This window comes from Alligator mississippiensis, chromosome 5, assembly GCF_030867095.1.
Source record: "Alligator mississippiensis isolate rAllMis1 chromosome 5, rAllMis1, whole genome shotgun sequence".
NCBI classification, from domain to species: domain Eukaryota; kingdom Metazoa; phylum Chordata; order Crocodylia; family Alligatoridae; genus Alligator; species Alligator mississippiensis.
In genome coordinates this window covers 106,356,887-106,371,817 of record NC_081828.1, presented here as the reverse complement: position 1 = coordinate 106,371,817, position 14,931 = coordinate 106,356,887, and the positions used below count along the sequence as shown (strand labels likewise).

General features: G+C 40.1%; 1 protein-coding gene across 3 annotated transcripts in view; it reads left to right on the top strand.

The window, feature by feature from the left end:
- The window catches only part of CDH12 (cadherin 12), a 976,881-nt gene extending 962,365 nt beyond the window's left edge, over positions 1-14,516 (top strand). For all 3 annotated transcript variants that reach the window (XM_059728628.1, XM_059728629.1, XM_019483342.2), the window contains 2 exons: positions 975-1,226; positions 4,114-14,516. In XM_059728628.1, coding sequence (XP_059584611.1) covers positions 975-1,226; positions 4,114-4,613 — 752 coding nt within the window. In that variant the 3' untranslated portion in view covers positions 4,614-14,516. The remainder of the gene's footprint in view (positions 1-974; positions 1,227-4,113) is intronic.
- The last annotated feature ends 415 nt before the right edge of the window (positions 14,517-14,931 follow it).

The window sequence follows — 14,931 nt, the reverse complement described above, 5'->3', positions numbered from 1 at the left end:
GAAATCTGTTCCCATATACTTGCACACAACTCTTATGAACTTTAATTAGAATTGCACATATGTTTCTGCAAATGGAATGTGGCCATTAATCTTTATAGTTAGAGACAGGATTCAAAGAGGAAAAAGGGGAAGAAAATCCAGAAAGTGAACACTCTGCAACCACCCAATTAGCTGAACTAGACAATAAAGCATATGAGGGAGGAGGTAACGCTGGGGTGAGCACTGCAGGCTATTCTCAATCAGACCTGTCAGTAAATTGCTTTCTAATCTAGCTTTTCCTTTCACCTTCTACTTAGTCCTTTTAATCTTTATGCCATTTTCTTGCTTCTCTACTTTGTTTGATTCATAAAAAGTGGTGATAACACTGCTCCTGCTAGAGAGAAGTGGCAAGACTCAGCTCCTGGGAGCTCTGTGCACTTTCTGAATTGATTAGTGGTAAATGTACTAACAGTATGTAGTTCTCTGATGATTCTTGTATTTCTGTTAAATTACATCTTTTTTAATGGGATGAGGAAGTTGATGGACTTTAACATCCTCTGGTTCCCTCCCTGTCAATATAAAGAATAAAGATGAGACATTTTTATAAATAGGGACTGGATTCAGAAGCTGCTACAATCAAGGGATATTGAAGCACTGTCTCAGACAACAAGAAAAAAAGTTAGGGAAAGAGAAAACCCTTGCTAAAGGAATACCTGAGAGAAACAAAAACCTTTTCTTCTGCTTCATTTCTCCTTTGAGATGTCAACTGTCAAGCTGTGCAGGATTAATATACAAGAACAAGAAAGATTACCTGGAGCCATTAAAAAAGTATTGGATGCAGCTCCGGTAATGATAAAACAAGGGAATTATGGAGAGTATATACTCCATTGATTTTGGAAACCACAACAGTTAGCTACTGTTTAATATGATAAAAACTAAAATGTGAAGTGAAGCACATAGTAACAATCTTGTTATGACTGTGTTGTGTTTTGCAGACAACACAGCTGGAATTGAAACCAGGAGAAGTGGTTACAGCCGTAGGCAGCAGGAGTTGTATTTCCTTCCAGTTGTGATAGAAGACAGTAGCTATCCTGTACAGAGCAGCACAAACACAATGACTATCCGGGTTTGCAGATGTGATTCTGATGGTACCATTCTATCCTGCAATGTTGAAGCAATCTTCCTACCAGTAGGCCTCAGCACTGGGGCTTTGATTGCAATCTTGCTATGTATTGTTATACTCCTAGGTTAGTTTCCATGATGTAACATAAAGTACAACTCTTTGATTCTACTTGTGAATTAATTTGTGTCACTACCAGTTTCATCTACTGTTTAACAAAGACCATTGAAAATGTATGACTGTTCACAAAGGGAGCTTTTATAGAAAAAATATTCCAAAGCACTGACCATTAAGTTGAATCTGAGCACCCAATCTGCTAAATTCCAAATATTTCTTATGGAGTAGGGGAAAATAGCTTACAGTGGAGTTTGAAATGCAAATTTTGCTCTGAAACAGTTTTGCTTAAATACCTTTCATGTAAGAACTGATCTCCATGTACTTAAAATGATTTAAGCCAAGAAAGTCCACCTGACATCATCACCAGCCACCTGGTAGGAACCTTTTTATAATTATCTATAACAATTTCTGATTGATTAAAAAGAAAGACTTATGAAATAAGATAGGAATATGTCATTATAATGTATACTGTGGCTGACAGCTATTTTATAGTTAAACAACACTAACATTTACCTAGAAACTGATTATGTAGCAGGATATTGCTGTTTTGGTCCAGCTTCCCTTTATGTATTGTTCGACCTAAACTGTTTCCATAAGGAGGCCGTGCTAGTACAACTCTGCCCAAAATATTGCAGTGTTGGACAGTAATCAAGTGTTTTTACAATTTATGTGAGAACACTGTGGAGTAAGTTGCACAGAACAATTCTTGTAGATTCTGGCCTATGCCTAAAACAGCACTCCTGAGTATCAAATGCATAATTTTCAGACCATTTCCATACTCTATGCAGATCTACTGATTGATATCAAATACCTAAACATGTAGAGTTTAGTGCAGCCACTGGGTCAACCATTTAAAAACATATCTACATACTGGGTGCATCTCCATGTGCTAGTAAGGCAACACAATGAAATCTGGAGCAGTTTGCACTGGAGTTAACTAGTCCCGGGCACAGTGTGTACATGTGCACCTGGGACTACAGTAATTAGAGCCAGATGGAGCAGCCCCAGGCTGGCAGGTGGTATGGAGGGGGCCGCCACAGGTAGCAATGGCTGGCAGAAGGACTAGCAGGAGCTGGGTTACTGGCCCACAGCTTGCTGACTGTCTTTATTTATGCCAAGCAGTCACCATCCCTTTGAGCATTTGATTGCAGTTAATAACTGCACAGTAATTTAGTGTGCAGTAAATTTAAGGCAGCATAAATACATGTGTAGACATGCCCAGTAAGTAGGTAACATTTGACATTTGGAAAGGGAATTGTTCCAAATCAGAATGAAAATTAGAAAATTTTAAATTCCTGTGGAATAGAAATTAATGTTTTAGCATGATTTTTCATAAATGAAATGCAATACAGGTTTCCTTTGCCAACCATGATTTTGCCAACCATGGTTTTGACTATCCATGGTTAATATTCTGTATACCGTTTTGGTTAGCACAGTACACAATTTTGAGTAACCATGGTTTTCCATAGCCACGCATCAGCCCACCAACCCCCTGGTCCTGCTTGTGCCTCTCATTCCCCTGCCCCAGCCCTTGCTCCCTCAGCCAGAGGTGGCCCCCAGCCCCGCTGGAGGTGCATGCAGTGGCATGGAGCTGCCCTACCCAAGATGGCAGGGAACAGCAGGCCTGCTCACCACTGTTCCCTGCTGCTCTGCTTCCCTCCCCCATGACCTGGTATGGCAGGGATCAGAGAAGCCGTGCAGGGATCTCCTTGCCTGCTGCTGCTTGCCCCATGCTGCCATGGAGACACACCTCCTGTGCCTGCTACTGGTTTGAGGGGCACAGCCCTGTGCTGCTGCCTTCAGTGCAGCCCAGCATACAGGAGGCATGGTGCCAGGGCAACACAGGGTGAGCAGCAGTGGGCAAAGAGATCCCCATGTGGCTTCTTTGCTTCCTGCCACACTGGGTCATGGAGAGGGAAGCAGGGCAGCAGGGAACAGAAGTCCTGGACGGGCCAGGTCATGGGACAGTCCAAGCCCGGTGGCTCACACAGGAGTGCAGGTGGGTGGCTCCTGCTGCCACCAGACCTGGACCGTCCCATGACCCAGCCTGGCCAGGGACTTATCCGTGGGCTGCTGACTAGCCAATTGCATGCCAGTGGAGGTGGGCACAAAACATGCCCACCCCACCATTCAGATGTGTGGGGGCGGGGAAGCACTGTGATGTGCTACACGGGGCCAGCTGGTGCATCCCTCCTCTCCTCTCCTCTCCTCTCCCCTTCCCTCCCCCTCCCCCTCCTCCTGCCTTCATAAGAGGTGAATGCACTGTGGGAGACGTAACTCTTGCCATAGAATGAAAATCAAGGATGTCCTGAGAGTGCCACCTTTAGTGGAGCCCTGAGGCTCCTGGTGAAGTGGAAGGAAGTGAGGAGGTCCAAGAGACCTATGTCTAGATGAAGTTCTCAGGTCTTCTAGACACCTTGCTGTAGATTTCAGTATTGAGGTCCTGAGGTCTTCCAGGCTATTGGCTATGGAGTTGAGAGTCTAGACCCTGAGAACCCCAGTTATCCCCATTTTCCAGACCCAGGGAGCCTGAAACCTCTACAAATCCTCAGTTACCACACAGGGTGGAAATAAAGGAAATCCAAAAGTGAAAAATAGAGGAAACAAAGAAAAGCACTGAAGTCTTACACAGCTCCATTTTCTCATGAAGTCAGTCTATGGTGGCTTATCAGCTTCTCAGTATAGCTAGTAGTAAAGAGAGCTAGGTACATACATCAAACAACAAATATCCTCATGCTGGTTAGAGCCTTCTTGCTTTATAAAAAATAGAGTAAACCTCCTAAAGAAAAAGTCCTTTTGATTGTTCTTAACTGTCACCAGAAGATAGATTGTCCTGTTATCAGGTAACCAAGCTATTTCCATACTTGTCTTGACTTACACTCTTATTCTTGTTCCAGTCATTGTTGTGCTATATGTAGCATTGAGAAGGCAAAAGAAAAAAGACACCCTGATGACCTCTAAAGAAGACATCAGAGACAATGTCATCCATTATGATGATGAAGGAGGTGGAGAAGAGGACACCCAGGCTTTTGACATCGGTGCATTGAGGAATCCAAAAGTGATTGAAGATAATAAAATACGCAGGGATATAAAACCAGATACTCTCTGTTTCCCACGTCAAAGACCACCAGTGGAAGATAACAGAGACATAAGAGATTTCATAAATCAAAGGCTGCAGGAAAATGATGTAGATCCCACCGCACCCCCTTATGACTCGCTGGCAACCTATGCCTATGAAGGAAATGGATCTGTAGCAGAGTCTCTCAGTTCTATAGATTCACTTACGACAGAGGCAGACCAGGATTATGACTACTTGAGTGACTGGGGACCACGGTTTAAAGTCTTGGCAGAGATGTTTGGAGAAGAAGAAAGTTATAATCCTGATAAAGTCACTTAGGGGGAAAAACACAAAACAAAACAAAAGTAAAAGAAAAGCAAATGAACCAGAAATTAAAAACAAAACCCAAGCTTTATAGAACAAAAATTGTTTGATTATAAAAGACAGCAACTGTTTTCAGCAAGTTACTATATCATACTGTCAGTTTTGGTTTGCTCTGCAAAGAGAGGAAACATCCTGTAATATATACTTTTGTTGTTGTTGTTGTTGTTTTGTTACTTTGGAATCACACTGAGACAAACTCAGGCCTATTAGCTACAATTTACTGACATGACAACTTAGAAAGAAGATAGCTTTCTGGCATCATGGTGGAAGAGTGGTAGAGTTTTCTAAATTCCACTAAAGTGCCTATTGAAACTTGAATCATTTACAATGGTAAAGACTCTACTGGGAGGGTATTACAGAACTGAGTGGTAATCTGGACATAAAGGACATTAACTTTATGTCAAGAAGCAATAGCAACATGCTGACTCCTAATTCTTTTAAAACAAAAGTGAAAATGACTTCCTGGAACACGTCTGGTGATGACAGTTCAAAGAAATTGTGTTTTTCTTTTCTTTTTTTTCTCTCTGCTTTTCTTTTCTTTTAAGAATAATTGTATGCCAACACATCACATTTTTTCTGCCCACCTTTAATGGTGAATTTAAATTTTAAAATGCTATTTTTCAGTTTTAAGATTCAAAGCCCAAAATTTTTTAAAAAGTTTGAGCTTGACATAATTCAATGAATATTTTAAATGTTCATTAAAGTGTTAGTTTTTTTCCAGAATAAATATATATATATATGAAAATAACTATTCCTTTATATAAAGGAAACTCCCCCCGCCCCCCTTCATTTAAAGTGAAGGACTTAGAGTTGTTCGGAGGGTCATTGCACTTTTAGTATCAGTGTCATTTTTCACTGTAAGTATCACTAATGAAATATATGTAAATATCTTCATAGTACTTTTCTTTGCAAATAGTTTATTTTGTAGGTACTGTAGACATACTTAATATAGAGAGGTAGTATATTTCAGCATTTCAACAATCTCCTCATAAAACCTATACAATTGGTCACATACCTGCAATTCGACATATAGACAGTATTTTGGTGCCAGTACTTGTATAACATCAAAAGTTTCAAATGTCTTAGGGAACATCTTGAAGATGGAACCTAATAATTATCACCCACCAAAATCTTCAGAGAGACATTCTAAACAGGTAATATATTATATCTATGTACACATCACATGCACATGTATGTAGATGTGTAGATATCATACAAATGTGCAACTATGCGGTACATGGGAGGAATAATCTTGAAGATTTCTTGTAATATCATTTCTTGTGAATTTTTTTTTTCTCTGATGGACTAAATCGTGGTGTGTATCAGAAGAGTTTATGGCCCTCAAAGTGAATACAGTGTTATATTCTTTTGCTCTCAGGCCTCAGCATCACTTCATAATCTGCTTGAACTGCCTTCATGATTAACAACATTAGTTTTAGGCTTGAATGGATTAGAGCCTTTTATTCACCACAGGCCACATTTTGTAATATTAGGCATAGTTAACATTTGTTTTAATAAAATAGAAAGACCCAGTTCTATTTTAAGTTAAGGTTCCTTTTCATTGCTGTGAAACTTAATGGAGTCAAAGTATGGCTGAGAACAGTATAGAGAACAGTACTATACCGTAAATGAAAATCTTGCCTTCCCAGAACAATTTGAATGTACGGATGTATCAGAAGAGCCCCACGAGAGACGCAGTGTCTGCTGGCAAAAAAGAAGTGTTTTTGCTAACATAACTACATCATCTCTGTGAATGACATAATAAAGCCCAACAAAAGTGTTCTTCTGTTAGCACAGCTGGATCTCTATCAGTGTCTTGCCAGCATAGGTTTGTCAGGCAGGCACATGATTTTTAACCACTCCAAACTAAAATAGGTATGCCAGCAGAACTTTCTAGTGTAGATGAAGCCTAACAGAGAAATTTGTTTGAAGTCAGTGACTTGTTGCTATTTACTACAGAAACTTAATCCAGCCAAAATTCATTGTTGCAGGTGTACCATGTTCTTGGTTTTGAATATGTGATGTTTCATCATTTTTACCAGTAGGACTTTAATTACTTCTCTTCTTTATAGCAGAATGCTGAATTAGGCATCCTACACTGCATACTCAAAGCCACCTGTGCTCTCCTCTGCTCTTTGTTATTACTTTAGATCCTTTATATGGATTGCTCTAGTAATGCAGTAGAGTAACTAAAAACAGAGTTTGACTTTCTGATTTTATCTAGTGTGATTGTTCCTAAGGAGGTTATAATTCCACAGTTTGTGGAAAGGAACATTAGGATTCTGGCATAAATTGTCATTTATTCTGGACAGGTCAATCTGCAGGGAAGCCTAGACTCCAAAAATAGAAGGCAGAGAATACAGTCCTTACCAAGCCATTGCACACATGTTTAAAAGTGAGTAACTGGATGCTAAATAAATACCAAATTGATGATCAAATTCATATTTTGACATTTAAGAGGTTTGTAATTGAGATGTTTCTATCATATAATTAATCCTTCAGAAAGAGTTTTTTAAAATTAATTGGTATGTAATTATTAATGTAATTGTCTTATACAATCTTAATTAAAATCTTTTATTTGAGACACTTAATTTAAAGAGTGATCAAACCATTTTAATTTAGCTTGTTGAGTTAGTTTTGCAAATCGATATGTGGGAGTAGGAAGAAGGATGTGTTTATTGTTAGTGCATGGGTCAGGGACTGACTTAGGAAAAATAGGTTCAACTCTAGAGTCTGCTACAGCCTCCCTATATCACATTGGTGAAGTTCTTTAAAGTCAGATTATCCAAAGTTGTTTAGATGTCTAATGATGCCTAGGAGGATTTTTAAAATAAGCTTTTATTGGCATCAGATTCCAATTCAAATCAATTGCACTATGTCCCTGCCTAGTTTTTATTTAAGTCCTAACTGCCTTTGAAAAGCTGGTCCTGGCAGCATGCCTCCTGTACTGTGACAACAGTATGTCTCAGCAAAGATGTTACTGAGTAGGCCTCATCCTCCCACTCACACTGTGCAAACCAAGAAATGTAATAGTGAAGGTGCCTACTCTTAAGCAGATTGAAAACAGTGGTCTCTAGAATGACCACAGAGAACACCCTAGAGCAGCTTCACCAGTATTTTTCAGGTTTGGAGCATGCATGCAGGACCAAGTGGGTGGGTGCATGTCTGCCTAGGGCACACTACCTCTGCAGTGCAGACGTGGCCAATCCAACTTCCATTAAAGTTAGTGGAAAATTTTCCACTATGTGTAGTTCAAGATAGATTGGACCTATCTGTGCATAAGTTCCACATCTTTCCTATTTTGCAGAGGTCCTAGGAAGATAAATACCCTAATATATGAAGATGAGGGATATATATATATAAAGTGAGATAAATATTGGGGCAAATATTGTCTTGCAATTTTGGATGTCCAACACTTCTGAAAACCAGACCTTTTTAAAATGAGTAAAGTTAGGCACCAAAAACCCATTTATCCCTGGCTAATTTTTTTAAGTTAAAGATTTGGTCTTGCACAATGATACCTCCAGGTAAATCCTGGGGCCACTATAGAACCCCTCTGAAGTCAATGGGTCTACATTCTGACACATATTTCAGTTTGCAGATGGATAGATCCATGCTAATTGGTAGTGATTATCCAAGTGCTATTCACCTAGCCATCCTATCATCTGTCATTGCTAGTGGTACTGAAAGAAACTGCTCAAGGTGCAATAGGTCATATAAGAAGAGAGAGGTGTAAAAAAATCTCAGTTGGAATAAAAATTTAAAACTGATAGGGTCAAATGATATTCAGACCTGAGACCTTTTTGTATCTTAATCTGAAATGAGAGTTTATTAGAATTTAAGGAAAGAAACTATTTTAAAAAAATTGGGAAAGTTCATAGAGTTTCAATATGTGATCAAACTATATAAGCTTATTGGAATCAAGCTTTACCAAAATTCTGCCCTGCAAATCTGAAAACCTTGACTGGGATTCTTGAAATATAGATTTGCAAGAGATAATAATTCAAGCTGCAAGGATTTGAGAACAGATGAAAATTGAGAATGTTTTATGGAGAAATATTTTTCTGAACATGATGCCTTATAGAGTCTGCTGTAAATTTTCTGTGTTGCTCCGATATAAATTCAAGATTACTCTACTGAAGACAAGAGAGTTACTCAATATTTATAACAGAGTACATAAGAGAAAAAATAACCTTCTGTGCACCTAAAAAAGACTTAGGTGAAATTTAGGCACCCAACTCCCAAAGAATGATCTGACTTGACCGCACTAAATTGCCCACACTCAGGCACCTACATTCTTTAGAAGCCTCCATTTTGGTCTGAAAAGTTTCCAAGTCACCTAGACCCGAGCTACTTCACATGATCAGAAGCAATTCAGACCAGCCACCTGAGTGCCTAACTCTCACTTCTGTTGCAATCCAAATGGATGAAGGAGACACCTAACATCTACCCAGAACATACGCCTGGGCAGAGCATGCCAGCCACTGTTTGAGGCTAAGAACACACCTGCAGCTCACTAAGAAATGGGGTGGGAATAGGGCCCATCTTTTGCCAAACAATTTAGTGGTAAGATCACTTTTTCAGAAAATTAGGCTAAGTACAGATATTCAAAACGCCCAAAGTGGAATTGATCTAAGTTATGCAGCTTTTTGTAAGTGGCATAGTTTAGATTGGTAGCAAACAAAACACACATTCACCCTTTAATTGGGGAAGAGAAGGGCAAACATTAGACCAGGTTCTGCCATTTTTCAACCCTTCTATATGTGGCAAACTTCTGTTCTGTTACAGGTATAGACTGGATTTGTGTGCTGAACTTCTGTTCTGTTACAGGGGTAGACCTTGTACTGACCACTTATACCAGGAAAAGCGTAATGCCTGTACCTGGCCTTAGAGAGCTGGATTCTAGATTATAATTTATCTAATGGAATTCAAATTAACATCTCACACTTCCCAGAAGAATGCCATCAGCTATGACAAGTTGGGTGCCCCCACTTCCATGTCCTTTCTTCTGTTGAAACTGGCTTACTGGGCAGACAAAAGGGCAAGCTTCATGAAGCCAGAAGAAAAGAATACAAGTGAAAATCTGTGACCAAGTGGAGGAGAGGGAGAGAGAAAATCTTACATTCACATCTCTGCTACCAAGGTTATTTCTGCTTTGTGTGCATTTGCTTTAATGACTGTACACATACCCTCATCACTGAACTAGTTGTATTCATTCTTGCCAACTTGCTAGAGTGTGTATTGCATTTTTTATTAGAACGTGTTTGTTGTCCACCTTGGCCTATGGATTTTGCAGCTTTCTCTGCTATGTAGAAGGGATGCCCACCTTCCCTTTCATAATGTGACAGTTTGGGCATTTATTTGGGAAGTATATGGCTGCCTACAGATGTTTAGGTACCCCACTTTAACTCATGGTACTTTACACAAAGTGCCATGAGTTAGGGCACCCCCTTGCCCAGAAGACATTTGCCTGTTGGGTCAGGGATGAGGGGAGGCTCCAGCCTCCTTACACTGGCCTGTCCAGCAGGTGGGGGTGCCCCAGCAGCCTCTGAGGAGCCTGATGAACCATCCTTCTCCCCATCCCCACCCTCCAGCTCCAGGACTGTCAGTGGGGGACCAAGAGGGAGGAGGAGGGAGCAGCAGCAGCTGCTGGTTAACCTTGGCCTGGCCAGAGCTGGGGGGAAGACAGCATACAAAGGAGCCCGCTCACCTAGTGGGCCCTTCTCAGCTACCCTAAGCTGGGGGTAGCTGAGCTGGGTCCATGAGGTTAAGGTGCTCTCTTCCACCCTGCTCCCCAAATCAAGCTGTGGTCAGGCCAAGCTGAACTTGCAGCAGCTGCTGTCGAGTCCCAGGCAGGGTAGTAGGGGAAGGGAGCCTTTCTTGACTCGTGCCCCCCCCCGCCCCCAGCTACCCCAGCTGGGGTATTGAGGGGAGCTGGGATGGGCCCACAAGGAGGAGGGGGATCCTTTTCCCCACCACCTGCCCAGGACTTTTGGTAGTGGCAACAGCAGCTACAGACTGGGCTTTGCCTGGCCAGAGCTGGAGTGGGGCTAGGGTGGAACAGAGCTCCTTTGTCTCATGGTGTCCCCACCTCCCCCAGCTACCCTGGCTCAGGTATTGGGTGGAGCTGGGCTTGGCCCATGAGGTGAGGGGAGTCTGTTCTACCCTGCCCCCCTCTTCTAGCTCCAGCCAGGCCAAAACTATCTGGCAGCAGCTGCTACTCCCTCCCCCTGCTGACAGCTCCAGGGCTGAGGCTGGGGCTCACCAGTGCAAGCCCCAGCCTCAGCCCTGCCCCCATGTGAAAACTTAACCCTCGAGGGAACACAGATTCTCTAAGGTACTCTGCTTTAGAGCACCTTCATCTAACATCCCATTTGACAAGAGTTCATTTTCATGTGATCGCCTATTTTACAAACACTCTGCAGCCATGAATGTGTGTTATATCATGGCTGTAGAGTGCTTTCAGGGGCCCGATCATGCAAAAATGTAACTTTTTTAAGCTCCCTGTGCTGTAGATTTAAAACCCTAGATATCTGACTTCCTTGACTCTTGCCTCCTCTGCAATCCTATTGGGAAAAAGTTAAGCATGACCCCCCCCACTGACTGTGATCAAAAAGTAAAGGTAGGGGGAATATAAAGTACAAATATATATTGTGCTTTATATTAAAGCCAACTCTGCTGTTGTTATAGGTGTTTTGATTCAATTATGTACCTTCCCCCTGAGTGGCCTGGAATTTTACTTGATGGACAATCTGCCCTTGCAACCCTGGGTCAGATGCTTAAGCAGGAGGAGGTATTCAGACTCATGTTAACGGCTACCTAACTCACTTTCTGAGTTGCCTTGATCTCTACATTCACTGTACAGAGTAAACTCAGATGCCTAACTCAGGCACTGTGTATTCACCTAAATTTATATGTTGCAATGCCTTAGTGGAGGCACCTAGAAGGTTTATTTGGATCTGGCATTAAGTGCCTCTATAAGGAATTGACAATATAATCCTACTAGAGAGGTTTCCTTGAAAATACTCATATCAAAAATCGAGTAAAGAAGCATAAAGGAAACTGATCTTTCAATTAGAGACTGAATAAGTTACTGTTCTACAGCAACAAGCACTATATTTATTTTATCATTAATTGCATCTATGAAAGAGATCTTAAAACTAATTCAACACAGCATGCTAAATTACAGCCCGGTAGACACGTCTACAGGAGATGCTACATTGCTGTAGCAGCGCACTAGGGTGATGTAGCATCAGCAGGCAAAAACCATGATGCCGCAGCTATGTTGCCATAGCGATGCACTCCCTGGTATAGCGCATTGCAATGGCGATGTAGAGGCATATGTAGATGTGCCTTGTGTTAGCTACAATGAGAGAGAGCTGACTACACCATTAAAGTATAGTTGATCATTCTTCCAAATGGTATTAGTCTGTTTTTAATTTGTTGACTTCTTTGTATACATAAGTTATTAAAAAAATGCTTTTAATATATTGCACTTTACATCTCCTGAATATTAAGAATGTTGTAAGCATTTGATGGAAGTAAATAATGAAATGACTCCTACTAATGACCCTACCGGGGGGTGACATTTAATTGAGCATAAAAAAATCAAGATATTATAACACTACCCAAATATCTCCTAATGCCAAATCAAGTTCAATAAAAATCTAGTGCATGTTTATTTAAATTTTGAACAGGATAAATTGTCTAAGCAAAAGCAACAATGACAGTACTAAATTAAATCAAGGTAACTTCCTGTTTTAACTGGTATTTATTTCTAAAAGATTGAATTTTGTTCTGATTTCTTTTTAAAATGTATTTATTTAAACTTTGCTCCTGGAGTTTTTCATCATGGCAAAAACATCCTGCCATGTCTACTTTCATCAAAACAATGTTATTTTTCAAGCTACTACTTTTTCAAACACAAAGATACCAATAGTAATACGATAGATGGTTAGTGGATTTCATTCTTTGCACTAAATGAAATGTTGAATAGTTACCAAAAAAAGAGAAGTATGCTTTCACAATTTGTGCATTGAGACTGATGTTCAGAATCCTTTTTACAGAGTGGTATTTTTCAACTGGTGAGAGCAGGATACTGGGAGTCAGCACACTTATCTCTATTTCTGCCAGTGATTCACTATTTGACTCTGAATGAAATGTTTAGAGTATATCTACAGCCCAGTAGTAATATGTCCCAGTCAGGATGTTTCCAAACTGAGCAATATGCCAGTGAGGCCTCTTACTTTTTGGTTCTCAAGACCTTAGTCTCCAGCATCTTTGAAAATGGCCACTAGGACCTGCTAGGGCAATATACACATACCTCTAACTTCTCTGCACATTCACTTTATTATCTGTGAAATGGATATAATATGTATGTAAGGTCACTATGAATTATATTGTGAGGTAGTTGTGAACCTGCATTCATGGTTGTAAAGGGGTCTGTATTTCTTAGATGAAAGTTCAACATGTAGCTGACATAGTTTTAAAGAATATGTGAGACTTGCTTGGATAAGATTTGAGGAACAGCAAAGTAGCTAATAATTACCTGTCAATAACTAAATTCATTATTTAAAAACTGGAGCTTCCAGGTAGCGTCTTCCTTGCAACATTCATGTGTAAAGGGGCTTAATACCAGTTACTCTGTTCCTGGCCTGCTGACAGGGTGAACTAGAAATCAAGCAATTAATGAGAGAAGACCTGCTCATAAGCAACATTGATAGGCTATGCAAGCTAAAGCCTTACTTTATGAAGGCTGTATGAATATCAATGTTTGAACTCTTCTAAAAAAAAAGCTTCTTGACTTTGAGTCCATTAGCACCTGAAAAATTAGGCAAGCTTTTCCCCAGAGGAAATATTTTGGTGTTCTTTTCTGATTTTGCTGTATGAATTTATATATAAAAACCCCTACAGTCTCGATATGCTGATTTTATAACAAAATTAAAGCACTGCTATAGGAGTCCTTTTCTGTAACTCACATCATTGTGTTACCTTGCTCAATCCCACTGAAATCAGGTAGGCAGTTTGTTGTTCTCTGATCCAGAATACAGTCACATTGTCATGCATGATACCTTGTGACTGCTTATGATTTGTAGCTGTGAATTTCAAGTTCTTCAAAATCTTATTTTCAATCTTTGATGAAAATTGTTCTCCCAGAGTGGTTCAACACCAGTGGTTAGATCCCCTTCATTATGCCCATTCTGTTTATGTATGTATGTGCGTGTCCTATAGCTTCCCTTGGATTTTAAAATGCCATGACTATTTCAAATCCTACAGCTAGGGTTACCTTTATATTGTATCTTTACATTTTTATACATAAGCTGAACAATACACTGATGAGTGTAAGTGGTGCTGTTGGATTTGGTCTTGATGTAGTTACTGAATAATTTCATTATGGGTTAAAGAGAAAGAACAGCACCAGATAAGCATGAAGTAAACAGAGAGAAAAAGTCCAGTACTTGATACCTTTAATGTTCAAGTGGATTGAACATTAAATCAACACTTGGAACAAGTGGAACACTTTGATTTATACACTGTTCTGGTTATTCCTGTACATCTTAGGAATATATCCAAAATATCAAGGGGAAGTAGGACTGTCATAGCAATGTTCTAAAAGTATATCTGCTGCAGTCCTGATGATAATGATGATGATCCAGGTGAGTCCTACTACACTGGTACTAAGCTCCGTGTCAAGGATTACTTATGCCTCAGAATGGTGAGGCTCTGACTTTTTGATACAGTTAATTTATGATACAGAGAACCTCCCTTCGTCTTCAGAATCCTTTACCTTCTTGGTGTCTAAATTGTATGGAAAAAAAATATCCAGGGAAGATTTAAAATAAACATGCCTTAATAGAATGCCCTCTATCACTCGGCATTAAATCTGCATGTTGTATCTGTGTTATTTATTCTTTCTCTCTAGCTGTAGGACTTTATATTTAACACTACTGAATATGCCCAAGTTGCCTTCAGCCTCCAAAACTCTTCTCTTTTTAGATTACTTTGAAATCTGGTTCTATCCCCTCATGCATTTACTACTCCTCCAGCTAGCTAAAAATGTTATTACAATCGGATTTTCATCATAGACATATCCAACAAAGAACTACATTACACAGCTCTGGAGAGAGGAATTGAGGTTTTGGTTTGTTTATTTAGGAAAGGCTTTTCAAAAGCTGTAAGCACAGACCTCATTCTTTCCCCACTGACATCAACAGGGGATGTGCTATAGACGTCAGTGGGAACAGAACTGGGCCCCAAACTGAGCATTCATAGA